The sequence below is a fragment of the Halichoerus grypus genome, chromosome 7, assembly GCF_964656455.1.
Source record: "Halichoerus grypus chromosome 7, mHalGry1.hap1.1, whole genome shotgun sequence".
Classification (NCBI taxonomy): domain Eukaryota; kingdom Metazoa; phylum Chordata; class Mammalia; order Carnivora; family Phocidae; genus Halichoerus; species Halichoerus grypus.
This window is the reverse complement of record NC_135718.1, coordinates 31363793-31390160: the sequence shown is the minus strand read 5'-3', so window position 1 is coordinate 31390160 and position 26368 is coordinate 31363793. Positions and strand designations below refer to the sequence as shown.

The window sequence follows — 26368 nt, the reverse complement described above, 5'->3', positions numbered from 1 at the left end:
CATCACTCTTCTCTAGTGTGGTGAGGAGCTCCTGTGCCTTTGGGGATAGCAAAAGTCTCAAATAATATAGCAAATGGGTGAGAAGAACTTTGATTTTTATTGGAGAAGACATGCACAGAGGAAGGCTTCTTGGTAGTTGAGAGCACAGGTTTTAAAAGCAGACAGATCTGAGTTCAAGCCCTAGCTTGATAATTTCCTACCTATAACCATATACTAGTTCTGCAATCTTGCGAAAGGTGTTTACCTCAGTGGGGATGCTAGTACCTACCAGACAGTGACATTATGAGGATTTAATCAGCTAAGGCTTGTAGGTGCTTGCCTTGACCACATAGTAAATGCTCAAGAAATGAGATCGATAAAGTATATTGATGAGAGACACTAGTTTTATTTTGCACATAAGTTGTGAAAATGTCTTTTTATGGCAGTAATTCTTAACTGAAGATCATCCCATTCCATCCCAAAAGATCAATTTTAGAGTTACATAATAGACTATTCTCCAGGCTACCTTAGTCCACTGAGAAAACTGAGATATGTAACATTTGGAATCTGAAGACCTGAGTTTAAGACCTGGTTCTGCCTCTTACTCTGTGATCTTGTGTAAATTGTCTGACCCTTGGTTTCCTCACTTACAAAATGTACCAGTATAGCTAAAATGTCCATCATGAACTACTGTGGAGCAATTAGAGGTAACAAATTAGAACATAGACTAATGTGGAGGGATCTGATCCATTTTTTTGAGTGAAAAAGTGATCAGCAGAATGAGAAATTTAACAATGCCATTTATGTAAAATCAAAACAACTACACACAACATATAACACCCATGGAAACTATAGAAATCCAATGTATTATAATGATTACCTAAAAGAGGAAGAGAATGCAAGCAAGTTGGAAGGTTAAAAAGGAATCAGAAATAAAGACAAGGGAGCCTTAACAAATAAGTGAATAAATGAATGAATGAATAATAAATGGATAGATAGATGCTAACATGGGAGTAATGATGCTTCCCTACCTTCCTCGAGAAGTTATTCTGAGGATCTGGTAAGATTATGCACCAAAAAGCAAAGTTAATTTACTGTTTCCATTATGATTTCCACATTGAACAAATGAGCTAACAGAGATAAAAATTCTCCATTGCTCTTCAGCAGGAAGCTGTCAGCAGGGCAGAGCCCATGAGACCTTGCCGTGGATGAGAATCTACTAGTAAGATGACATCAGAACTCTTCATGTAGGAAGGCAGGCTCTCCCTCACTTCTGGAGACACCACTTGATGGCACAGATACAAGCATCAGACGCCTCTTCCCATGGATCCTTTGCAAATTGTCCACTTGGGCCCTCGGAAGAAGAGGCCCAGGCAAATGGGTGCTTCGATGGTCTCTCCTCCTCATGACATCAAATTTCAGGATTTGGTCCTCTATATTTTGGAGAAGAAAATGGGAACCACCCGCAGAGCCTTCCTCATGGAGCTGGCACGAAGGAAAGGATTCAGGGTCGAAAATGAGCTCAGGTAGGACATCACTGATTTCACTTTGTGAATAAGCAGGGTTTTTGTGAACAGCTTTTTTGGAACCCAAGGAATCTATGTTTTCTTCCACATGCAGAAGAGGTGATGCTCCCACTGGGAAAATGGGTTTGAAATCAAAGAACACATTTGAGCCAACTAATTAAGGGAAATAAGATGAGCGGGGACTGATATAATTATACTAAAACTAGTTGGCACCAAAATATAAGGTTTTTGGGGGGTTTTGTTTGGTTGGTTTGTTGGTTGTTTTTCTTGTTTGTTTGTTTTGTTTTTGGGTTTTTTGTTTTTGTTTTTTTTTTTTTTACCTTTCACCATTATGAGATGAGCTATCCAGGGATGATAATAGAAACTTAATTGGAAAATGTAATGCTGAAACCACTCAATTTTTCCTGACTAAATTGAACAAAATCCCACTGAGGTCAATCAAAAATTTTCAGCTGCTCTGAGGCAGAAAGAATGGTTTGGTTTCTTGGCAATTAAACTAAAACCCTGGCTGTGCTGAGGTGACCAGTGTCCATGATGGGCTAGGATGAGAGATGGTGGCTGGCTCTCCACAGGCACCCAAATGTGGCCTTGATCATGCTTGTCCGACGAACTGTCCCAGTGGGGTTCGCAGAGCGAGGAGTGCTGGTTAAAGATTCAGGGACAGCTCTGTCCAGGGCCGGTAGACATGGTGCTGAGAGTGATGAGGTCAAAGCCCAGACAAAAAGGCAACTGAAGCCACTCTTGGGCCACCTAGACTAGGTCACTCACAACCCCACTCCCCCCAGCAATTAGCCTTGTTGTTTCTCTAAGTACTACATTAGCTTTTCACAGAACAGCCAGGGGGCTTGCAACGGATAAAGGATGATCAATGCAACTGGCTGGTTTTGATTGTCCAAAGCATAGACTGACCATCACTTTGTCAGGAAAAACTGTAAGAATTTTCTGTGAAAATTAATTTTTTTATTTTAAAAACAGTCTTTGATATTTCAAAGTAAAATTGACAGGCATTTCTTGCTGAAGAAATGCCAGCTTCAAATTGCTAGAGAAACACGTGTCAAAAGTCAATAATAAGATATGATGATTTTCAAAATATTCATAATTCATATGAAGAGTCAAGGTCACAGAAACATTTTATTTATTTTTTTTTTACTAAAATGCCCTATTCAGAAATTCCCGAGTCTCCCGTGGTCTCTCCCCTCATCTGATTTTTCTTGGTGTGCTCTCCTTTCCCCCTCTCTGCCTCTTGTTTTCGTTTTAACCCCTCTCTCGTTTGAGATGTTAAGCCCCAAATCTCAACATCCCTTCCATGGAATCATAGATTTCATCTAACTGTTAAGTCTACCTTAATCTTACTGACTTACATAAAATGTTGGAATTAGGGGAAGAAAAGATGACGTAGATAAAGAGGCCCAAACCCAGAAATTAAAAAAAAAAAAAAGGAAATTAAAAAAGAAGAAACGAAAAGCCTCAGCAAATATGGAACTGCTTTTTGTGGTAAAGAAATTTGACAAGGGCCAGGCAGGAAGGCGACAGCCAGGTGGTCAAGGTGCCACTTACGTCGAAAGCTCTCGGTTGACACGTCCGCACTTCCAGCAAGGGCTGACTTGTTACAGGAGCAGCCACGAATACAGACACGGTGGCTGAGGCGGGTCCTTGGAGAGACACGGGAGGCAAGCTTCTTCTTTGGGCCACAGAGCCAGAGAGGCGGTTCCGTGCGTCCGATGCCTGCTGCCAAGGACCAAGCCCAGCTGCTCGTGCACAGTGAGCAAGTCACTGCCCCGCGTATGATGGTGGCAAAGCTCCCAGGCTGACAGCCCAGAGGACACATGAAACACAAATGTGTGTGATGGCTCAAAAAGAAACCACAGGAAGTAGAAGTCCCAGCTCTCAAACGGAATTTCTGTGCATAGATACATAGCCCTTAATTGAAAAGGGCAGTAGAAATTGTGGTAGGGGAAAATCTCTAGATGAGAAGTCTAGAGACCTCCAATTCTGGCTCTGATCCTTCCCGGCCATGTAGTGTGGGGCCAGACCCCCTCCCCGCTCTCTGACCTTAGCTTCCTGAAAAATAGTTTGTTCTGAGGTAATCACCAAATGTGATGATGGGCGTCAGTGTGCTCTGGTAAATCAGAAACAGGCATACAGATGTAAAGTGCGATGGTCTTCTTGTTAATAAGCTGGGTCCATTGACTTTTATAGCAAAACCCTAATGAGAGGATTCTGTCTCCACAATATGAACTAGGTCAAATGATAAAAACAAACAGAACAAAGACAGGAAGGAAACCCATCAAAATGTTGTAAGTGGTTATTATTGTGAGGAAGGGGTTATTAGGAAGGGATTATGGTTGCTTTTATTCTCTGTGTTTTACAATGTTTTTACAATAAGTATATATTTTAAATAAAAATGAAGAAAGTTGATATCTAAAAGAAAGGATACTTCTCAATAGCGAAGACTATCCCTTCCTTTTCTAGTATATAAGATTCAAAGAAAGAGGAGCTAAAAATATATATATTCTCTGAAAATAGGCAGCAATCTCCATAGTTTCTAGTACATTCTTTGGCTTCCAGGAGAATTATATTTGAGGAAAAATCTGACTCCTACTTTACCTGGACCTGAATCCATAGCTTAGAAATGGTGTGCCTGAATCCATTGAACTATCTGGAGCTATTTCATTCCCCAGCATATGTGCACTGTATCCTTCTATTTGGAATCAGTTTCACTTATATTATATGTTATATTAATGTTATATTTCAGAAGACATGCTAGTCAATGTCCCATAGGAAGCTGTGTCTTAAAATAGAAATCAGGGGAGATGTCAAGTCATTTGAGCATTTTGCACATTCATGAAAAGGATACTGAATTTTATTCCACGGCCAACATTCTAAATTTTAAAGCAACTTCATAATCCTCAAATTATCTAGGTCAAGCCAGAGAAGGATGAGAATCTAGTGTTTGTCATGTTCTTATTTCATCCCTAGTTTCAGTACTTTGAGCTATTTTAAAACTCTGTCATCGACCCTCCTCTATGAACACAGTAGTGAAACCCACTATGTCTTGACCTAAACTGCTGATGTCGAAGAAGAAAGAGCTGTGGCTGGAAAGGGTCACGCCCAGGGTGTCTCCGCCCAGCAGCTTAATACTCTCTCAGTTCCATTGTTGGAGCAGAAGAAACCCATCGAATGATACTTTTGTCCTGCTCAGACCTCCTTATTCGTCCACAAGGGTACCTTTAGAACATATTGCCTGATGAAAGCAAGATGTACCCCAACCTTGAATCCCTTCTCCCTACACCTCTCTGTGTCTAAGACCTAAGACCCCCGGACACCCTCTTAGAGGATGGAATTTCCTCCCCAGTACATGGATGTAATCCATGGCATAGGGCTGGCCCCAGCTCTGCCACTTGGCTTTACTTCTAAGCTCACCCAATTACTTCTCCCCAGCTCCACAAGGGCAAGGGCATCATGGGGGCCATCTTGTCGACCTCACCCTTAGACCTTTGACATTTTTCTTATACATAGTAGCTTCAGGAAGTATTTGCTCAAAGAATGATTTATCTAGTGAATATAAAACCAGCCAAAGGAACTTGTGATTACCAAGATTAATTTTTGTAATTAAATTTTTTTCTATAATGCACCAGTATTACTTTTGTAATCAGCAAAATAGTAAAGATTTATAAATTCAAGAACATGCATTGTAAACTCTAGTCCTTCTCTGGTCCAAATTACTTCACATTCCAAAATCTGTGGACTTTAAGTTAATGTTCATAATCTCATTTAAGGTGGGACAAAAAAAAAAAACATCAAGGCAAGACTCTCTCTTTCTTAGGTATGTCAGAGCTAGAAATAGTAACCTACCTACTAGTGGTAGTTAACATGTGAGATAAAACCAAATAAAACTGGGCGCCTGGGTAGCTCAGTTGGTTAAGCGACTGCCTTCGGCTCAGGTCATGATCCTGGAGTCCCGGGATCAAGTCCCACATCGGGCTCCCCGCTCAGCGGGGGGGCTGCTTCTCCCTCTGACCCTCTTCCCTCTCTTGCTATCTGTCTCTCATTCTCTCTCTCTCAAATAAATAAATAAAATCTTAAAAAAAAAAACAAATAAAACTGCTTTGATTTTTCTATGTCGGGGATCCTGAACAGATCAGTTGCTAAGGGAAATTGGTAGGAGGGTTTTTAAACAGTAAACAGCTCAGTTTAACTGTAAATTACTATTTAAAGTCATTATTTACAAGATAAGTCCTACATCAGATGGGAAGAATTGGGGATGACCTCTCTGAGGAAAGAAACCCATTTTAAAGACAAAGATAAAAACAGGTGACCATCTGGGAAGGCTGGGGAAGTCAGATTGGGGGTCAGTCTGTCTCCAGGCAAAGAAGGGTGCTGCCTCTTTCTTTATGAAGAATTTTCCTAATTGTACTGTGAGGCAGGACCAACTAGGAAAAGAAAGACAGGAACAGTGAAGATACAGGCATCAGAAAAAAAAAAAAGCAGAACGAAAATGTGTGAGTTAATTCTATAACTCAGGGCTTTCTGGACATGTGAATGGCACATTCATGATTCTTATAATATCTTTTACCACATGCATTATTATAGACTTACTGTGCTTCCTTCAATTGTCTCTCAGATGAATTGTTAAAAATAATTTAGTCTTGTCCTAAGGAATAATATAAAAACTGTGAAATCCATAAAAACCATGGGTCTGATATGCATACTTTTAACATGTAGATATAAATAAATACATATGCCTTTTTAGTGTTCAGCTATGTACCTGCTAAAATGATTTCACGTACCCACACAGAAATGAGTACCATGTTGGAAACATGGAGGTCATTGAGCCCAAAGTCCAGCGTGCGGGCAGTTCAGGAGAGATTTTTCTCTACAGCAGCATCTCTCAAAGTATAGTTCTTGGGCTGTGGGGTGGTTTGGAAATATGGTCACTCCCAAGGAGAGGCAAGGACTATTCTCTGTTCGCTTGCATCTGGGAGGGCTTGTGACTGCTTCAACCGATAGAATGACACTAGGTGACTCTCGATGCTGGGTCATAAAGGGCCCTGAGGCTTCTGCTGCTCTCTGGATCTCACAGCCTCACATAAGGAGTTTGAGTCCCTCCGAGAGATGCCACGTGAAGGTGCTTACGTTGATAGATGCCTCCCTGCATCCTCACCAACGTGCCAGACACGCTGAGCCATATGGCGCGTCGTACCCCCATTGGCACCATACCTGACAGGTGCCAGAATTCTGGACCCACAGAATTGTGAGATATAATAAAATTGTTGCTCTTTTTAAGCCACTGCATTTTGGGAGAGTTGGTTATGCACCAATGAATAACTAGAACTGACTACATGAGAATTACCAAGGGAGCATATTCCTGGGCTCTATGTAAGACTTACTGAATCTGAATCTCTCTTGATAGGGCCCAAGCATCTGAATTTTAACCCAGCTTCTTGGGTGTCTCTGGTAGACACTAGAGTTTGGTTCCTTTAGAGCTATTGATTAATTCATTTATTCATTCCACCAATGGTCTATCTATTCACTGTTGCTATGAATCTGGCCATGTGCTGGGCACCAGGCATAATTATCACCTAGACGATAACTAGGCAGATGATAATATTGTCCCTGCCCTCAGGGACGCCAAGGACCAAGCCGAGCACATTTCAGTTGAGCACTAGTTGAAGAAGACCCGGAATCTTTTTCCCTGTGAGAAGCTGAGGGACGGATCCTAGTTCAGAATTGTTCTAATTGGTTCAAGCCCTCCCAAACCTAGTCCAAGACACCAGTAATTGGCTCTGGCTAAGAAACCAGGTGCACTTGGGGCTCCTGGGTGCTCAGTCGGTAAAGCGTCTGCCTTCGGCTCAGGTCATGATCTCAGAGTCCTGGGATCTGAGTCCAGGGATTGAGCTCCGCGTCGGGCTCTCTGCTTCTCTCTCTGACCCTCCCGCATCTTGTGCTCTCTCTCTCTCTCACTCTCACTCTCTCTCAAATAAATAAATAAAATCTTAAAAAAAAAAAAGAAACTAAAGAAATCCACTGACATTTCAGGAACAGCCATCTCCACAGCACCTTGGGGTCTCTGGGAGAAGTTTGGGGCTACTGCCTGGGGCTTCTGTCCTCTCTTAGTGTAAGAAAAAAGCTGAGGACTCCAGGGCCAAGGCAGGTACCACCTCAGCCCCAGACCCAGGTTTTGCCCTTAAAAATGACATTCATATGTATTTTTCTCCCTAAGTAGAAAGTGATGATAGATGGTTCATGACAGAAAATGGGAAAATACAGAAAAAAAAACCTTAAAACAAACACCACCTCACTCAGGGGTCTAACCACAGTCTAGCAGAACGTTAAGAGATTGCTTGAGTCATGCACAGCTGGGTTTGAATCCTGGCTTCACGGAGCCTCCTCAAGCCTTGGTTTTCTCATCTGAAATGATATTGCCCACCACGTAAGACCTGTGAGGACTGAGTAAGAATATACGTGTGTGTGTGTGTGTGTGTGTTTATTTTTCTAACAGTCTGCAGTATTCTGGAGTATTCTCCCGACGTCCCCAGGGATTCTGGCTACTCTGTTAGAGGCAGGGCTTTGTCCAGAGACATCCCCCATGAAGAGAGAGTGGTGGTGGGGCAGGGGTGGTAAGAGTGGATGGTGAGGGGCCTGAACTTGGAAGATGAGCCCCAGGGCTCCCCTCAGCACATTTGCCTCTCTGCGAGGCTTTAGGTAAAATTCAGAGCTCAGAGAGTTTGACAGCCTCCCTGTGACTTCTCCATCTTGGTGTGTAGCCATGGCAACTGCTCTTTCAGATTTCCTGGGACAGCTGTCCGTGTCTTGCAGTCTTACTGAGGTCCACATGCTATTGGACATAAATTCCAGACACAAATTCCATGTGGCAGCAGCAGGGACAATGTGGTCAATGGGAAGTGCTACTGGTTCTCTGTTTCTGCCCTTTGGAGGGAATCAGCGTTTTTTATTATGAAGATACCCTTCCAGATGTTCTTCCTTCTGCCGTGGAAGAGGCACAAGGTCACAGAGGGGTAGCTCAGTTTAGCCCCACACAGAGGCTTTGGACTAACATAGATCGGGGATTGAATCCCTGCTCCACCAATTATCAGCTGGGTGAATTTTTAATGTCTCCAAGGTCTCTTTTCTCATTGACAATTAGAAGAGGGAATGCGAGAAATGTGCCTACCATACGGTCTGGCACATAGTGCTTTCCCATATTACTAATATTTCTAATATTGGCGTGCTCAGAGCAGAGAGAAAATTCCTCTAGCAGCAAATAGACAAAGAGTTGCCACAACACGGCGCTAAGAAATTGTCAGCAGAACACACGGAGGCATAGCTCTCCTTAGTAGCGCTGTTGCTAAGGGCTCAGAACTGAAAGTGAGCAAATGCACAGAGACCGAGAATGGTCTGCAAAGGGTGTGTGACGAGCCCGACGCAGGAGGCACGTTGTAGTCCAGATGCAGCTGCCACCGGAGCCCATCAGCCCAACTCAGGCAACGCAAGAAGACCGGGAATGTAGAGATCATTCTCTAGACGATGTTTAAGTTATTTGTGGTGAAGGACCCGTTTTCCAAAAACTTCATTACAGAGCAACGCTTTTATCAAAAAACAACATACAGGGAGCTATTGTGATGGTGTCAAATTACAAGGAAAGTTTCTGAATGCTGACTTTTAACTTCTGTGCTTACCTTGTGGGAACCACGGACAAGCAGTACCCAGCTCTGGGTAGCACCGTGTGGACGGCTGAAGAGGTCCTGTTTGATTTTGTGTGTGTGCTCTATTATTGTTGTTGTCGTTGTCGTTTGGTTTTGTTTGCTAATTGCTTAATGAGCAGGGGTTGGAAGTTCAAATCAGAGTCTTCTTCCATAGGCTGTGTGGCCTGTTTATTTGCAAATGTGCTTCTATGAATGCTGTGAAAAATGCATGTGGTTCTCATCCAATAGTGTGAGCTCAGACATTGCCACGCTGTCCCAGGGGAAGCCCTAGTGGGGGTGGGGATGGCAGGAGAGTGGATGGCGAGGGGCTTGAATTTGGAAGTTGAGCCCCAGAGCTCCCCCTCAGCACATCCGTCTCCCCTGAAGTTAAGACAGAACCTTAATACTAATTATAATAGCAAAATATTCTATTATGATTAAAAATAATATAATAATAAAGTTTCCCTCCAAAGGGCAGAAGTCTAGATGGAATAACACTTCCTATGTAGCTCTATTAATCCTTCCATTGTCTTCTTAAAGTCTTCACATAAAGAACCTTTCAAGAAGCTTATTACAAATCACTCTTGGAATGATGAGGACCTAGAATAGGGATGCAGTGAGCTGTCTTCCCCCAACTCTTGTCAGATGTGGTTTCACCACGAAGTACTTCTGCTTTGGCCCGCTGCGCACCCTGCCATCCAGATGGCTCAGCTCTGGCCTCCAGCCCCAGCTCTCTCCCAGCACCAGCCTCACACCCCAACTGTCAACCGGACATTCTCACTTTGGACCTCTTGCTGCCCTTCAAACGCAGCATGCCTGAAACAAATTTCATTTTCACTCCCCACCCCAAAGAGACGACTTCTTAAATCCCTATTTCTACCAAAAGCACTCTGACTTTACTGTGATAGAGATGGGAAAGTAATATTTGCTCTCTGCTTCAGCTTTTATAGGTGAACTAATGCCAGAGGCCCCTCCTATGTCTCCTTTGCCTTCCTTCCCGGTGTTATAGGAGTCGGACTGCGTTAGAATCATCTCGCACGTGGTCATGGTTTCATTCTACTAATTAGCTCCCCACCCTCCCCACCCATCACTCTCCCCTCCAAATCATTGTGGGGACCAGATTAGCCTTTTTAAAAGGCACAGTGAGGCTATGCATGTTCTGCTCACAAAATCCTTCACTGGCTCCACCACCCCAGAAAATGAGATCCAACCTCCTCAACCAGGCTTCTAAGGCTTTCTATAACATGGTTGCCCCAATGAACTCAGTCACATCTACAACTACTTTCCAACATAAACTCTTCACTCTGGTCCAGCCCATTCTCCTACTCTCCTCTGGCCTCTGTACCTTTTCTTCTAGGAGGGCCCAAAGTTTTGCCTTCCAGGTCCCTATTTATTCCTCCACATCCATCAAGACTAGACAAAAACCCCTCCTTCCACAAAGCCATCCTGCCTCTCTCAGCTCACGCCAGCTCTTCTCCTCTGCACACCACTTGCAGATCTTGTCCATGCCTCATGTCTTGTCATAACATATCGTTAACCATCTGCTTCACATAAGATATTAATGTCCAGGGGCATCTGGGTGGCTCCATCAGTTAAGCGTCTGCCTTCGGCTCAGGTCATGATCCCAGGGTCCTGGGGTCGAGTCCCACATTAGGTTCCCTGCTCAGCGGGGAGCCTACTTTTCCCCCTCCCTCTGCCTGCCGCTCTGCCTACTTGTGCTCTCTCTCTCTCTGTGTGTCAAATAAATAAATAAAATCTTCAAAAAAAAGATACTAATGTCCAGAAACTTCCCTTTTCTTCTTTGGTACCCTATTTCCTACCACTACAACCACCACCTCCTACCACCACCGCCACCACAAGGAACCTAGGGCTGTGAATATAACAGGGAACCAAAACATACCCAGTGAATCCAACAATTAATAAAAAAAAGGGGAAGGAGAAAGAGGAAGTCAAGGAAGAGAAGTGGGAAAGAGAAAAGAATTCTATTTTTCTCTTGGATGCCTAGATATGCATCTTACTATCTCCCAGATTCATGATTATTTGAACTGAAAGAGCCTTAAAAAACATCAGTTCCAATGATATGATGCTGACCATGAAGACTTATTGAAAACCAGAAATAACATACTTGACCCAGAAAGAGACAATCAAAAAGGATCAATACCATTTACTAGCTGTGTGACCTTCAGAGTGTCACATAAACTCTGTCGTTCAGTTTCCCCATTTTTGAAGTGTGAATAACATAACACTTCCTTGAGGAGCTTTGGGAGTATTAAGTGGGAGGATGGAGGTAAGGTACCTGGATAATGCTGAAACACGGTACGTGCTCAGTGGTTACTGGGGGAAAGCTTCTCACCTACCCTCCATCACTAGACTGTGCCTTGAAAAACATGAAGAGCAATATTTCCTCAAAGCTTATCACCATCTGTTAATGGGTTGTGAGACCAGTTTAATGGGATGTTACAAGCATATCTACATATATCTCTTTCTATTTTAGGTCATGATATAAAATGTATTTCTCACTGTGGATCAGAGTCAGACAGTTGGAAGGGCACTGGCCTGAAGCCCTCTACAAATAAAAATAAAATGGCACCCCAATGCCACACGCACAGTGCTTGCTACTTTAAGAACAATTTCATCTTCCATCTTCTCTGGACTTTGGTTTTCCATTGACCATATCTTGTTAATGTTTTCTTAATTTTTCTTGCATCTGACATGTAACATAGACCACTGTGGTTACACTAATTAAAGCAGAATTCCCTTCCATGGAGGCCTAAATTCTCTGTGCCTATGGTCAGGTCTAATATGCATTTTTCTTCATCAGACAACATGTTCTGAACACCTCGAGGAGAGAGGAGCACTTCTCATTTGAAATTCCCTTCAGCTGGTAACGCTGTCTTGCATTCTGCAGTGATTCCATCACCCACATTGTGGCAGAAAACAACTCTGGCTCAGAGGTCCTGGAGTGGCTGCAGGTACAAAATATGAAAGCCAGCTCACAGCTAGAACTCCTCGACATCTCCTGGCTGATAGAATCAATGGGAGCAGGAAGACCAGTGGAGATGATAGGGAAACACCAGCTTGTAAGTGTTATGGTTGTGATTTTCTTTGCCCTTCACTTGATAATTAGGAACATGGGCTGTAGAATCAACAGACCTGGGTTAGACCCCAGGTTTTCTGCTTACCCCCTGTGCGAGCTTCGGCAAGTCACTCAGCTTTTCTGAGCTTCTGTTTCCTCCTCTACAAAATAGGATAGCAATAGGACCTACCTGACAAGATGGTTATGAGAACTAGAGTGACATAATGCAAAGCGCTTACCACAGAGCCTGATCTATAGCACCTAATAAACGGTAGCTAGTTTTATGAGCAAGACCATACACAAGTATTTCAAAATGTGGAATGTTGATGTTCTGGTAGCCGGAAAAGTCAAGGGTTCCTTTTTTTTTTTTCTTACTATGATCATTCACAAAGAAAAAATAAGGAAAGTTGGACTCTTAATTCCAAGTCCTTCACCATTAATGCTAGAACCGTCCGGAAGGTTCAGACCATGACTATGTAAGTTCATGGAAAAGGAAAATGGTACTTAATTGATTGTTCTTTTTCATGTTTATTTTTCCTGATGCAAAAATATTACATGTTAACTGTAGCAAATTTGAATATTAGAGATGCATATAACATAAACTTTGACTCTCCTATAATTTTACCCTCTCTCCAGAGACAATTGCCATTAAACTGCTGCCAATTTTTTCTTCATAATATCTATTATTATTGTTATCGATTGTTATTAAAAATGGATGCTTATGCATTTGTTTAGGTGAGAAGAGACTATTCAGCTAGCCCCAACCCAGAGCTCCAGAAGACTCCACCACTTGCTGTAAAAAAGATCTCTCAATACGCATGTCAGAGAAGAACCACTTTAAACAACTGTAACCACATCTTCACAGTAAGGGGCGTTACAACAACACCCAGAGCAAATGAAGGGCTTGCAGCTTCTTTCCACAGATCTACAAATCCAATTATGAAATATTCTGAAAAATCTAGGAACGTTTTCCCCACACTCACTCACCCCACCCCCCTCACCTGATCTCTGGTTCTTCTGTCAAGAATGGATCTACTTCTGTCATAGAAATAGACAAATACATTTGGAAAAATATGTATATTCTTTAGAGATGGTAAATTACTATTTATTGAGAGTTGACACTTTTGGGCACAACAATTGTCAAAGGCAAGTATTCGGAAAAACTGAATACTGTACTTAGTCCAAAACATAGTAAGAGCAAGTTACAAAGAAACAACAATAATGCATCAATAGCCCTTTCTGGGTAACCAAACGACTGAGAGACAGCAGATCTGGATTCTTACCTGTCTGATCTTAACCAGCTTGAGCAAGTCAGTTCCTCTCTCTGAGCCTCAAATATATCCGTTCAACTCTAAGTTAGCTGGATTGTGTCTAAAGCCCCAGCCAGCCCTGAAGTTTGGCAATTGTGTTTCAAATGACCTTAACAAGCCCACAGCTGCTTGTCCTCCAGCCTAGAGAAAGTAGTCAGGTGGTTAAAACATGCAGTTAGTATATCAAATACAAAATTCTCATTTCTAGACTTCCAGCCCCACATGTACGAGGAAGACCAGGAAACTGCAGTACTGGGCACGGGAGCATGATGCCACACAGCTGCAGCTACTGAAATGCGCATGTGCCCTACCTTAAACAACCTGCCTTGGGTCTGTGTCACTATGATCACACCCATTCATTCATTCAGTAAGCTGAATGAGCTTACTGAGCTTACATACAAGCTAAGAGATGAAAGCGCCAGGTGATCAAAGCAGAATCCTGGCCACAGGCTGGTGGAGAAGTGTGCAAGGAAAGAGGGCAGGGTTTTACTGAGTAATGACTAGTAGATGCAATGAGAGATCAGGCTTTGGTTAAATCATTCCCGAATACCTAATGGGAGCAAACTCAAAGTTTCCTTACAAAGCGTCTGTGACCTGTCTTTTCAATTCAACTCCTCTCATAACAAGGGAGGGGTGCAAAGATATGGGAGACCCAATCTCACCCTTCAGGAGGTATTTCAACACTCAAGAAGAGGAAGAGGCCTTTGCAGGTGACTGCTAGCTAGCTTAGGGGCTGGGAACAGACCGTGATTAGCTTACCTGGTCTCATTCTTTAGGATGCCTTTGAGGTACTGGCTGAAAACTATGAGTTTAGAGAAAATGAAGTCTTCTCCCTGGCATTTATGAGAGCAGCTTCTGTACTTAAATCCCTGCCCTTCACAATCATCAGTATGAAGGACATAGAAGGAATTCCCTGCCTGGGGGACAACGTGAAGTGTGTCATAGAGGTAAGGGTAAAATGTGATTTGTCCTACTTCTTAATATGTAGGGAGGAGGGGGGGAAGTAAAAGCAGTTAATAGATTTTCCTGTCAACTATGTAGATGTAGAATGGATGGATAGACAGACAGACAGATAGATGGATAGATAGATAGATAGATAGATAGATAGATAGATAGATAGAATCCATACCCCAGTTTTCTCACAGCTGGGGCTACATGGGGCAAAACCAGTAGGAACAGAACTCTCCCATATTATCATTAATCACAGTAAAAGACTCAAGTGTCCTAAAAGCTTGACAGCAGGGGATGGTCCAACTTCAAATACAGGCTCTGTGAAGGACCTCAGTTCCTCTCAGGAGACACTGCCCTCCAGAATGGTGGTAGGAGTGACTATGCAGTGAACCTGATTCTGCATCTCTCCCTGTGTGTTCCAACAAGAGAGCCAGGGATGGGGGATTATTTATGTAATAATAATGTTTAAGGATTCCCCAGCAAAGCGAGTTGGTCATCCGAGAGTAAGTTTCAGTAAAGTTAGGTGCAAGGTAAAGTATTCAAGGAAAATACTCTCAACCCCTTTTTAGAGCTAGACATCATAAGAGCTTGAACTTGGATTGGTTTTTCAATGGGTCCAAAATTAACCTGCTCAGACGAGAAGTCCTTTTGTCTCAGCTAGTGCATAGCCATCGAAAAGAAAATTATCACAAATATTTAGGCATATTATTGTCAGTGAATCTTTTGGCTTGGTGTTCTGTGGAGTTCTGGCCTCATCTCCAAATACCTGATCATTCTGTGCCTTCATCCCTGAGGACTATAAATGAGCTGGGATTTCTAAGATTACAGGAAATGTCTGGTTTTGTCCAGATCAGCTAGGGAAACAGCCTGCAGGCAACAGGTGAACATTTCCTGAACAATCAAGCTACTACATCTGGGAATTTGAGAGCCCCAGACTCTCTGGCTGTTCACCATCACTAGTGTAAAATATTTTTCAACCATCCATGCAGGAAATTATTGAAGATGGAGAAAGTTCTGAAGTTAAAGCTTTGTTAAATGATGAACGATATCAGTCCTTCAAAGTAAGTAATTTTACACGTATTTATTGAAAATGGTTTTCCAGGTAATCCTATTATTTATTCTAAGTGGTCAAATCAGCTTGGTATACCATAAAAAAATGCAACAGGCTGGGTGGATTAAACAACAATTATTTATTTTCTTAGACTTCTGGAGCCTGGAAGCCTGAGACCAGGGTGCCAGCATGATCGGGTTCGGGTTAGGGCTCTCTTCCTGGGTTGCAGATGGCAACCTTCTCAACGTGCCCTCACATCACACACACACACACACGCAGGAAGTCCCATGGTGCCTCTTCTTATTAAGGCACTAATCCCCTCATGAGGGCCCCACCGTCATGACCTCATCCAAACCTAATCACCTCCCTAAGGCTTCATCTCCAAATACCACCACCATGGCAGTTAGGGCTTCAATATATGGATGGAGGGGGGCACAATCAGTCCAAACTGTGGTTTAGAAAGCAGATGCCAAAATAAATATGAGTGCATGAGCTTATTGCTATGCTATGATGAGGTACAAATTATCTTCTAGCATCTGTCACTCGTGGATACAAATATCATGGGGACACTAGGACCATGGGACAAAACAAACCTGCTCTTAAAGAGCAAACCTGTGTTGGAGGCTCCCCACTGCATCCTGCTCTACCTTAAAGCAGGGCTTGTTACCTCCCGATGTTTCCCACCCTGGAGTTGCAGGTGGCAGGGATTTCTGCCCAGTCTTTTGGTTCCGGAGTGATGCCCAAAAGGTGCTTGTGGGCAGGAGCCAAGGCTTGGAGTACGGACAGCCTGGATTTGAGTTTGGGCTCTGCCACTTATCAGCTGGGCGATGGTCAGGAATTCACACAACCTACATGAGCATCCCTCTTAAGATACGCAGAGCATGAGCGCGTGTAAGGGACCCTGGGCCAAGAGGAGTGCCCGACAGGGGAAGCTGCTGTCACACGTGGACGGCACAGGCAGTCGGCCGTCGGAGTACACAGAAGCCTCGGCGGGTGCCAGGCGCCGCCTCCTCACTTCCGTTCCGTTCCGTAACACCCTATGTCAGGAGAGGACCCTCCCGAAACCAAAAGCTCTGTCCAAAGTTACTATCACCCTCCTGCTTGTCATATCAGGAGAAACTAGTTCAGAAATTTCCTTACGCGTTTTCCTAATCCCTTGAACTTGAAAAGTGTCGCTTCATTGTCATAATGATCATTTTAGAAACTAAAGGCATGCCTTTCCCTCTGTTTCAGCTCTTTACTTCTGTGTTTGGAGTGGGATTGAAGACATCTGAGAAATGGTTCAGGATGGGTTTCAGGACTCTGAGTAAAATAAAGTCGGACAAAACCCTGAAATTCACGCCAATGCAGAAAGCAGGTAAATTGTCTCTCCTACCCATCTCCCTCTGTAGCCGGGGGCCGGCCGGGTGGTGGTAGAGCTGAGGCAGCTGAACTTCAACTCCAGCCTTGGCAAGCTGGGTCACTTTTTGGTTCTCTGTTTTTGTACTGTGGTTAAAAGCACAAGCTTTTGGAATCAGACAGACCTGAATCCAAATCCTGGCTCCAACACTCGGTGGCTGTATGATCTTGAGCAAGCTTGTTCAAGTCTTTGAGTCTAAGCTACGTCGTCTATAAAAGGGAGGTAGCATTGCTAGTTAATGGGGAGTAAATCAGATCATGCAGGCGAAGTCCTCAGCCTGTGCCTGGCAGAGAGCAAAGACGCTCTGCAAGGGGGGCCGCTGTCATTCCTGCATCCAGGTGTCACACCGGGTTGTGCTGTTGATCTGGTTCTCACTGAAATGGCTCTAGACGTTTGGTCCTGGCTGTCTCCCATGGGGGAGAGGCGTGGGGGAGGAGTCAAGGGCAGAAAATGGACATGAAGATTGAGGAGTAAAAAATATTTGAACAAACTGGAGTCATTGCTGGCACAAATGTGGATTTGCTTTAGAAACTGCAAGACCCCAGGAAATAGAAGGGAAAGTGTGCAAATCTAGACAAAGGGTTGATCTACCTGCTCAGGACCCAGCAGCCTGAGAAGAAAAGACCGTGGTGAGACAGCTGAAGCCTGGCAGGACCTCTGAAGGTGGTGGCGTGGGTGCTTCCATTTATGGAGGGCTCTGGTACATTTTTTTAAATGAAGAAATGCAAATAAAGGGTCAAAGAATTGTATGTGTTTTAAACATTTACTTTTAACATGCAACAGAAATATAATAAAATTGCAATTTGAAAGAGCAAGCCACATCCAGCAGTGGTGACTATAGTCATCCTGTTGTACACGACGTCCCTGGTACCTATTTCTCTTGGAACTGGAAGTTGGTACTTTTTTGATCACCTTCCTCCAATTCCTCCTCCACCCACCCTCGCCTCTGAAAGCCATAAATCTGATTTCTCTTCTATGAGTTTTTGGTTTTAGATTTCACACATAAGTGAGATCATAGAGTATTTGTCTTTCTCTTGACTTATTTCACTTAACATTATGCCCTTAAGGTGCATCCATGTTGTTGCAAATGACAGGATTTCCTCATTTTAGTGGCTGAATAATATCCATACACACACACACACACACACACACACACCCCACAACTTCTTTATCCATCCACTGATAGACATTTAGGTTGTTTCCATGTCTTGGCTATTGTGAATAATGCTGCTATGAACATGGCCGTGCGTGAATCCCTTTGATGTATTCCCAAAAGCAGGATTGCTGGATCACATAGTCGTTCTATTTTTAGTTTTTGGAGGAAGCCCCCTCCATGGGTCTGTGGGAATAACCACGTCATCACAATGGTGTCTGAGCTTCCATCTACCACTTTCCAACTCTACATCTTCCCATCCTAAATCTTTACACATTATCTTTCAAGAATTATCTGGCACAGTTTATTGGTCAAGAAGGCTGGTTCTTCAATAAGAAAACAAGAACAGCTTGCTTCCAGAGCGATGTGAAATATAGTCTCTTTCTTAGTCAGGCAATTGTAAGTCTCTTTCTTACTAGTCAGAAAGCAAGGAGTCATCGTTACCATGAAAAACTCACAACCAAGAGCATAGAGAATACACTCGTCTCTGGGGAAACAGTTTGGTGATACCTGTGGTCATGTTTGCTCTATTTGGGGGCAGAATCCCCTCCCGCAGAGGGCTGGTCATTTCACGTGTCACTCTCTCCATTGACCTGTTCACTGGCCCCTCTATAGGATTCCTCTATTATGAAGACCTCGTCAGCTGTGTGACCAGGGCAGAAGCAGAGGCAGTTGGCGTGCTGGTTAAAGAGGCCGTCTGGGCATTTCTGCCTGATGCCTTCGTCACCATGACAGGAGGATTCCGGAGGTAGATAATGAGAGCTGCTTTTGCCTCTCCTGTTCTAACACCTTCCATGGCTCCCCATATTCAGAAGTTCAGCCTTCTGAGCATGGCACAAAGGCCTTTGGTGATCTGGTACCAGCCTGTCTCTGTGGCCCTGTCTCCTGTACTTCACGTTTCCACCCCAACAACCCCAGATGGCTTGTCTTTGCTCACACGGAGATGTTTCGTGCCTCTGTGACTCGCTCAGTCAGACCCTTCTGCTTGGACTGGCTTTCCTCAAATTGCCACCTGGCTGACTCCTCCTCTTCTTTTAAGACTCAATTCAGATACCACCTCCTCCTCCAGGCTCAGCCAGGCAGCGCTTCTCAGTGCTACCTGCCAAGTAATTTGTTTGCATGCATCCTTTCCCTGACGAAGTGTTTAGACGTTAGTGCTCTGTGAGAATCAGGTGCCTGGCACAGAACAGGTGCTCAAGAAATACTGGCCGAGTCAATGAGCAGAATGAACGAACTCTTCACAGAGATGTGTGCCATTGTTGGATGTTGAGGTGTCCTTTCCAGAAAGAGATTCCTTCCCTCCCAGCCCTCCACCCCTCCAGCTGTCCCTGTAGCCCGCTTACCTGCTCGCTGTTGGCCATCCTGGCAAGCCAAGTGTGAAGTGAGGGAGCAAACGGGAGAGGAAGATCAAATCTCAGGGAATGCCCTCAGTCAGTCTCATAATTCCGAGAGCTCTCGCTTGTATCACGTGCATATAGTTCTTGGTTTGCTTGTCGCCATGCTCGTCTCTGTATGAATGTGTGGGGGTGAGTGCGCACGTGGGAGCACAGAAGAGATCATTTCCTTTGTTATTTTTTACCCCACATATACAATCACATATGTACTATGTGTGATTTTTTTCTGTCATAAAGTTATTCTGCAAGGAGTAGAGTTGTACAACCAAGGATATTAATATATATATATATATATATATATATATATATGTATGTATCATGAGCATTTTGTGTTGCAAACCTGAAGCATAATGTATAGGAACAAAGGTGACTTTTAAAAATTGGGAGCTAAAAATCTAATTCATTTCCATTTTATGCTTTTTTTTTTGATCAGAGGTAAGAAGATGGGGCATGATGTGGATTTTTTAATTACCAGCCCCGGGGTAGGAGATGAAGAAGAGGAACAACTTTTACAGAAAGTGATAAACTTATGGGAAAGGAAGGTAAGAAGAAGACTCAAAAGTAGGTATGTGGACACTCAAGCATTCCCTTAATACCACTGAATTTTGCACACTATTTACCTCGTAATTGTGTAATGGCCATCTGATTGATTGTCAGTGATTCACAACAGCTTACACAATGCCACATGACACGCAATGAGACTTACCCGCCTGGGGCCCTAGAGTCCATGTTTTGAACATCTGTCTCGCTTATACATACTCGTGCCGTTTCCAAAGGGGCCGAGGGCCGTGTGTCTCTGTGTCGAACATTCAGGAGCATTCCAGCCCTCAAACAAACGGAGAGCCTGCGCCGTGCAGACCCGGGAGGTGTGAGATGAGCCCCGCAGGCCGAGGGGTGGGGCAGCACCGCTGGGACTGGGATAGAATCAGCCAGGAGGCGCACGGGTGCCTGGAACTCTCCACTGCTTTGTGCTGAGATGGCAAGAAGGAAACTCAGGAGGACAAGCTGAGCTCAGAAGCCCCCACCCACTGAGGAGATGAGCCTTGCCCTAGGCTCCCTACTGCCCAGCAGAGGAGGTGAAGGATGAGCAGCAGCCAGAACTGCCTGCAGGGCCCTGACTCGTGCCCCCCTCCGGTGACAGCCCCACTTCCCAAAGAGACCGGAGGGCTCCACCGCAGGGACCTCCAGGCCTGGCAGGCTGCTGAGCTGGTGTCTTTCTGGCCCAGCTTCCTCCTTCCTGAGTGATCTGGCCCCTGCTGGGTGTGGGCCACGCTCCCTGATATGGCAGAGAGAGAGAGACCTCAGATAAAGTGAAAATAAGAGCCAGGAACGCAGCACCCCAGTGCCAGGAGCACCAGAAGGGAGGACCCAACGTAGGGACCAAATTCACCTGTGAGGCCATCCCCAGCCCCCTCTGTCCCTCTCAAGAGAGTAGACCCAGGCAGCCAGGGACCCTGAGAGTAAATTTCATGGGCCGAACCAGGGGAAGGCAGGACAAGGAAGGGTCAGCCCCACCTACACGGGCCCCTCTGCTCTGCTCCAGCAGGAAAGGTGAGCATCTCTCATGGATGGACAGCACAATTCATGGACCTGCTCACCAAGGCCCGAGTGGGGACTGCAAGGTGGGGGGTCCCTGTGAGGACCTAGTCAGTCTCAGTTTTTAGGCACCATGCTCCCCATGCCCTGAGACTGTCCCAGACTAAGATGGGGATGGTGGGGTGGGGACGTGGTGACAAGGAGCCTTCTTTCCTTCCATCTGTCCTCCGTTTGAGGCACTCATAGCTCTGCCTTCCACGCAGAGACGGGCAGGCACGGGTGGAGGCCAGCATGAAGCCCGTGGGTCTTATTTGGGACCTTAAAAGCACGACCCTGCCGTTTACTGGCTGTATGACCTGGGACGCTTTGCTTAATCTTTCCTCATCTATGAAACAGGGATAGCAAGGCTCTCTCATTTCATCAACGGCGAGGATTAACCGAGAATTAGATAAAGCCCTTGACACAGTGCCCGGTAAGAGCAAAAGCCTGCCGAACACTGGCCGTTAGTGTGAGCACCCCTGCACGATTATCCCTCGAAGAAGGAACAGGGAAAGGCCTCCCTCTCCCGCCTTGTCCGGACTCCCTTAGTTTCCAGGAGGAAGAAAAGAACATGCTGGTAGGAAACGTAGTCACCCTGTGGCTGTTGATGGGCAGTCAGAGCCCGAAACTTCAAAGGAACGTTCAGAGAAGGAAAGAAGTTACCCAAGGGGAAATGCGGAACAACAAGGAAAGAAACAGAAGAACACAGAGATGCCCCCAAACAGCCCAGGCTAGAGAGCAGGAAGCAACATCAGGGGCTGTGTGGGTTGTGTGTGTGTGTTTGACAGCCGTGCCCTGTGGCCGTGGACGGAAGTGCCCGAATATGCAGACAGCAGCATTTTATTCCGGGCACGCATTCCCAAACACCTTGCAAGATTCAGAGCAAACCCCTCCCAAGGATGGCCCATCGTCTAGGACCAGCCAATGTGGCAGAAGTGCGAACAGTTGCAATTATTAGGAAGCCAGCTTTGCAGATTTTCAGGGGTGGTGGGTGTTATTGCAAATTTAACTTCAAAGAAAGACTTGTTAATATTTTAATAGCTCACTTTTCAACTGTACATAATTCGAATTTACAAGAAAAGCTGCCATACTGTACTCATTTTTGTAAGTTTCATTAAAAAGCAGAACTGTGTTTTCCTGAGCTGGTGATTAGATGGCTCCCACGGCAGCATTTGCCTCCTCCCCCGGAGGGTCTCCCGGACTTCAGGGCTTCCCTCCCGGCCCCCTTCAAATGCTCTGTTCTCCCTAATAGCTTTCCTGGGGGAGCCACTGAAGGGCTGGAGTTCCCTCTTTTGAGGTCAGGAAAAGGATCCCCTCAAAGTTTGGCTGAATTGAAACAATGTCTCTTGGAGGGCTGCAGAAGAAACCGAAGCATTCTTTAGAACAAAATAAACCAGTGGTGCTCAAAGTGTGGTCCCTGGACCAGCAGCATCAGCATCACCTGAGAACTTGTTAGAGATGCAGAGTCTCACCCTCCCTCCCTCTGCTGAATCACTGTGGGGACAGAGCCCTACAAACTCTGCATGACAAACTTTCCAGATGCTTCTGATGATAAAACTCGAGAACATCTGACCTAGGGAATGCATGACAACAAATCGCATACCCTAATAGCTATGACTGAATTCTTTTGAGGTTATTTGCTTCTTTAGTTGACACTTGGATTCAGCATTGCTTACTGCCTCTCTCTGCCCCACGTCTGCCCTGTGCTGTGAGGAGTTCCCATAGAGCAGACAAATTGGGCGATCGCTGGGCACATCTTAGAATCACTTCTTATCTTTCTGACTCGGCTACAGTAGGGGAGGTAACCATCACTAACGCTATCCCACTCTCCAAGGCGGACAGAGTGACTGTCTTTGTCCTCATGGGGGAAGGCAAGTTTCTGAGCACCGACTTGTAATCCAGAAGTAAGGAGAGGGATTCTCTGGCAGCTTTGGCCTCTCTAATCATTAAATTCCTCTGTGGCCGAGAGAGAATAATACACCCACTTGCTGGCTTCCTCTCCCAGGGTGGCCGCGGGGACTCACACAGCAGGGGCAAAACCCGGCCATGTTCTGCTCAAATCCGTGAAGCTTCTGTTGAGAGCATTCGTTAAGAGCCCGGTATAAAACGGCAGACCCTGCCCACTGGGGACTCTTCCTGATGTCTTTCTGTTTGTTTTCAGGGATTACTTTTATACTGTGACTTTGTGGAGTCGACATTTGAAAAGTTAAAGTCGCCTAGCAGGAATGTGGATGCTTTAGATCATTTTCAAAAATGCTTTCTGATTTTAAAATTGCACCATCAGAGAGTGGACAGTGGCAGGTACAGCGAGGAGGAAGGAAAGACCTGGAAAGCCATCCGCGTGGACCTGGTCATGTGCCCCTATGAGCGCCGTGCCTTTGCCCTGCTGGGCTGGACCGGCTCACGGGTAGGTGCTACATGGAGCCAAAAGATGTGGGCTGGGTCTACCGGGGGCCAGGAGAGAGACGGCAGCTGCCGAGGCAGGGTGACAGGGAGGAATGCCCAGAAACTTCCAGATTGGGCATTCTACCTGCACGTGGTCAGGTGAGACAGTGGGGCCCCGGGTTGGCAGCAGCTCACCTGGGAGCAGGTTAGACACGTAAGTCCCCCCATACCTCCACCTCACCCCCCCACCCAACATCCTGAATCAGAAACTCTGGGGATGGCCCCCAGCAATCTAGATATTGGCTGACATTTTTTGTTCCTGAAAGCTGGAAAAATTGATGGAACAATATATCATAAATGCAGCTTGTTTGACAGACCTGAATCTTTGGGAACGTAGAGTCTGTTGAGAAAGGGGAGAGTTCCAAAAAGAAGTCCAAGGTTATACAAGGTCGGGCCAGTTAGGAATCACTGGCAGAAATGGTTCCTCTTGCCCATTTTCTTTGAAGACAGGTGTGTTTCCAGCACATTCTAGTCTCTTCTCTCAGAGTTCTTGGAAATTATTGCTATTGGTTCTGCAGGTGCTGATAGAACACTAAGCTTTCCGCTGGGCCACTTTAAATGATTTAACCTCTTTGAGCCCCAATTGTGCCATCTCTGTTGTGGGTAACAGTGGTGCCCACCTTCTAATGTCACCATTTGGGTTCAATGAGAGGCTGTGTGGGTTTAAATGTGGCACGTGCTCAGCATATGGTAGCCACTTGTGTTATTATCTTTATGCCCTACTTATGCAGCCACTGAATATGGTATATTTTGTCTCCAGGTCGATACCTGTTGGTGGGTGACCAGAATTAGTTCTAGTCTAAAATTCTGTAGGTGAGAAATTCAATTTCACCTTTTTACGCAAAGATTTCAGGGCCTGGGAATTATTCTCAACACAATTCATCTATTAATCTCACCTCAATTTGGGGCCTACAAATGTGAATGGTGCCCTCGAGAGTTTGGCAGTGCACAACTTGCACAACTGTATGCAGCAGCCCTGGACCAATCTCTGAAGTCTGTTGTGACCAATGTTACAGCCAGCCCAATACCATCACCTCTACTCAATGTTCAGCTTTCTTCATCTGAAACATAAGACTTTGTCCTTGCCCTGCCTGTTTCACAGGGTCATTATGAGAAACTAAAGAGGTTTTAAAGCAGAAGGCAGAACTGTCTCAGGTAAAGTGCCTGAGCTTTGGGTTTCAGGAGTCTAGGTCCTTAGCTCTATCATTGGTTGTGTGGCCTCGGGTAAATGACTTAAGCTCTCTGGGCATCCCTTCTTCATCTGAAAAATGGGCTAATAACAGCCCCACCCTCACAGGATTGTAATGAGCATTAAATGAGACAATACCCTTGTCTCAGCACAATTCTGAGTCCAACTGTGTACTTAAAACTGTTCCCTTCAAGGTACTTAAAGAGTCTTTTAGACTCTTGTAGAAGTTGTTAAATATTAACGGCAATAGAGCAGATCAGAAAATTAATATAAAGCAAGAAATCAGCCCAGTGCCTGGCGTAAAGTGAGCTCTCCACAAATACTGAGAAGGGTATCATTGCCTGGCTCATAGCCGTGGCCTACCTGACTGGTCTTTCTGCTTCTGCCCTCACCCAGTACAGCTGAGTGATCCTGTTATAAATCAGATCAGGTCCCTCCCCTGCTCAAAACCTTGCAGAGACTCCCCATTTAACTCTGAGTAAACGTGGAAAGTCCTACGGTGGTTCATGAGACCCTGCATGATCCTCTCACCCCCTTACGCCTCTGAATTCCTCGCCTACTGCTCTCCCTAAACGGGCCTGGCTCGCTTCACGCTAAGGCTGTGTTCTAGCTGTTCGTCTGCTGGAGTGCTCTCCCCCCAGAGTCTACTTGGCTAACTCCTTCACCTACTTCAATTCCTTGCTCAAATCCCTACCTTCTCAGTGAGGCCTGCCCTGTGCACACAGCACTTACCTTTCAACATATCCTATACTTTATTTATTCCATGATTGTGTCTTTTCTGTGTCCCCTGCTCAAATCCAAGCTCCACCAGGGTAGACATGTTATGCTCCAAGCACATAGAACATACCTGCACATAGCAGATGCTCAGTAAATATGTGTTTAGTAAATATTATTCCCCCAAAAAAGACATCATTATCATTTCTTGCAGTCTCTGGGGAAATGTTCTGAGGTTTTTAGCAGAGGTGTCCAGGAATGTATCTGTCACCACACATAACAGTCTCTCGCTAACCCCATTATCCCCATCCTCCCCAGCCTTTCCCAACACTGCGAGCAGCATTGCTCTAAATCCGGGGGGCTGCGGGGGGGTGGTGGAGAGGGGCATGAAGAGAGTGTCCCAGGGCTGGGAGGAAGCGCAGCGCTGAGCACCCTCATATTTTCACAGACGAGCAGCCTCTGCACCCAGAATCTGCTTCACCCTGATTTGTCCACAACCCTGCCTCCCCCTCTGGTACATTATAAAGGACTTTTGTTTGGAAAGTCTGTTTTCTTACACACGGGGTGGTGGTGGGGAAGGTCCCAGCCTCAACCAGCTTTCCTGAAGTAGGAGACGGCTCCTCCCACTAGAGGGCGCCATTATCCCATGCTTTCCTCCTACTCTCACATGGGAGGATTAACGCTTCTAGATCTGTGCTTCTCTCAGGAAAATCAACCTGAACGGCAACTGTCCTCTATCTTAGGCTTCAGCTTTCACTCCCTGCAGCCTCAGAGCCCACCCTTGACCATAGGACATGCTAGTCTGGGACAGGTGGCTCAAACCATCAGTTTTACACAGTCTCATCTGAGAGACTGTTAGAGCCAGAGGGGACCTTACTTACGTACTTCCTTCATCCTCCTGTTCGACCAGTCAAGATTCAG

The 26368-nt window shown here is 45.2% G+C and overlaps 1 protein-coding gene across 1 annotated transcript in view; it reads left to right on the top strand.

Moving 5' to 3' along the window:
* Positions 1–1245: 1245 nt before the first annotated feature.
* Positions 1246–26368, top strand: part of DNTT (DNA nucleotidylexotransferase) — a 28037-nt gene continuing 2914 nt past the window's right edge. The window contains exons 1-9 of the mRNA XM_078077310.1: positions 1246–1505; positions 12099–12270; positions 13002–13130; positions 14353–14523; positions 15517–15588; positions 16812–16935; positions 18746–18878; positions 19958–20066; positions 23261–23506. Of these exons, the coding sequence (XP_077933436.1) occupies positions 1303–1505; positions 12099–12270; positions 13002–13130; positions 14353–14523; positions 15517–15588; positions 16812–16935; positions 18746–18878; positions 19958–20066; positions 23261–23506 (1359 nt within the window). The 5' untranslated portion in view covers positions 1246–1302. The remainder of the gene's footprint in view (positions 1506–12098; positions 12271–13001; positions 13131–14352; positions 14524–15516; positions 15589–16811; positions 16936–18745; positions 18879–19957; positions 20067–23260; positions 23507–26368) is intronic.